Consider the following 866-nt stretch of genomic DNA (forward strand, 5'->3'; position numbering starts at 1 on the left):
TCCAACAAGGAGGACTGCGGCTACAACATCCCGCAGACGGACGAGTCCACGCTGATGACCATCGCCTACGTCATGGCGGCCATCTGCGCCCTCTTCATGCTGCCCCTGTGCCTCATGGTGTTCCAGTGGCGCTGCTTCCGCTGCCTGCGGCGGGACCACGACGACTTCGCCGACGACATCTCCCTGCTGAAGTGACGGCGGAGCATGGGCACAGCCCCGGGGCTGCAGGTGAGGCAGCAGGGCAGGGGCCCCGCTCCCGGGGTGTGGTGGAGTGTGGGGAGCTCACACCCTGGGGACTCGGTGTCCATCAGGGCCAGCAGCCAGGGGAGCCCCAGCCCGGGCTCCATTCGTCTGGGAGCTGCAGCAGGAGCGTGGCAGCCGGGCAGTGGGAGAGCTCAGCACCCCCATCCTGGGAGCTGGCGGCAGCTTCTCTGCTCCAGCACCAGGACAGGAGCAAGCTCTCCCACCCAGCCTTGCCTGGCTTGGTGGAGTGACGCTGATGAGCCATCCCCTGCCTGTCCCCCTCCATCCCTGTGCGTCCCTTTCCAGCTCGCCCCGCCGGGAAGCTGCCAGCCCAGGCTCTCTTGTAGGGAGCTGTGCTGCAGCTGTGCCTCCCCCTGACTCCCTGCACTGAGCCAGACTGCGGGGATCATCCTGGAGCCATCCAGGCTGGGGCTTTTCAGAGACAGCCCTGCAGGGCCAGCCTGGGCTGCCCAGACAGGGCTTTCCCTGCAGCCCTGCTGCCCCTACACCGCTCACTGTCACATTTCCCCTGCATTTTCCTGCCTTCCTGAGCTGTGCTGCCGCTGCTGCCGGCCCCAGGACTCCCTGCACCCTCCTGGGACAGGCAGGAGCAGGCACCCCTC

General features: G+C 67.2%; 1 protein-coding gene across 1 annotated transcript in view; it reads left to right on the forward strand.

Annotated features, from left to right (window-relative positions):
• Window positions 1-860, forward strand: part of BACE1 (beta-secretase 1) — an 11,009-nt gene extending 10,149 nt beyond the window's left edge. The window contains exon 9 of the mRNA XM_031062392.1: window positions 1-860. Coding sequence (XP_030918252.1) covers window positions 1-195 — 195 coding nt within the window. The 3' untranslated portion in view covers window positions 196-860.
• Window positions 861-866: the final 6 nt, after the last annotated feature.

The sequence above is a fragment of the Geospiza fortis genome, unplaced genomic scaffold (genome assembly GCF_000277835.1).
Source record: "Geospiza fortis unplaced genomic scaffold, GeoFor_1.0 scaffold183, whole genome shotgun sequence".
NCBI lineage: Eukaryota > Metazoa > Chordata > Aves > Passeriformes > Thraupidae > Geospiza > Geospiza fortis.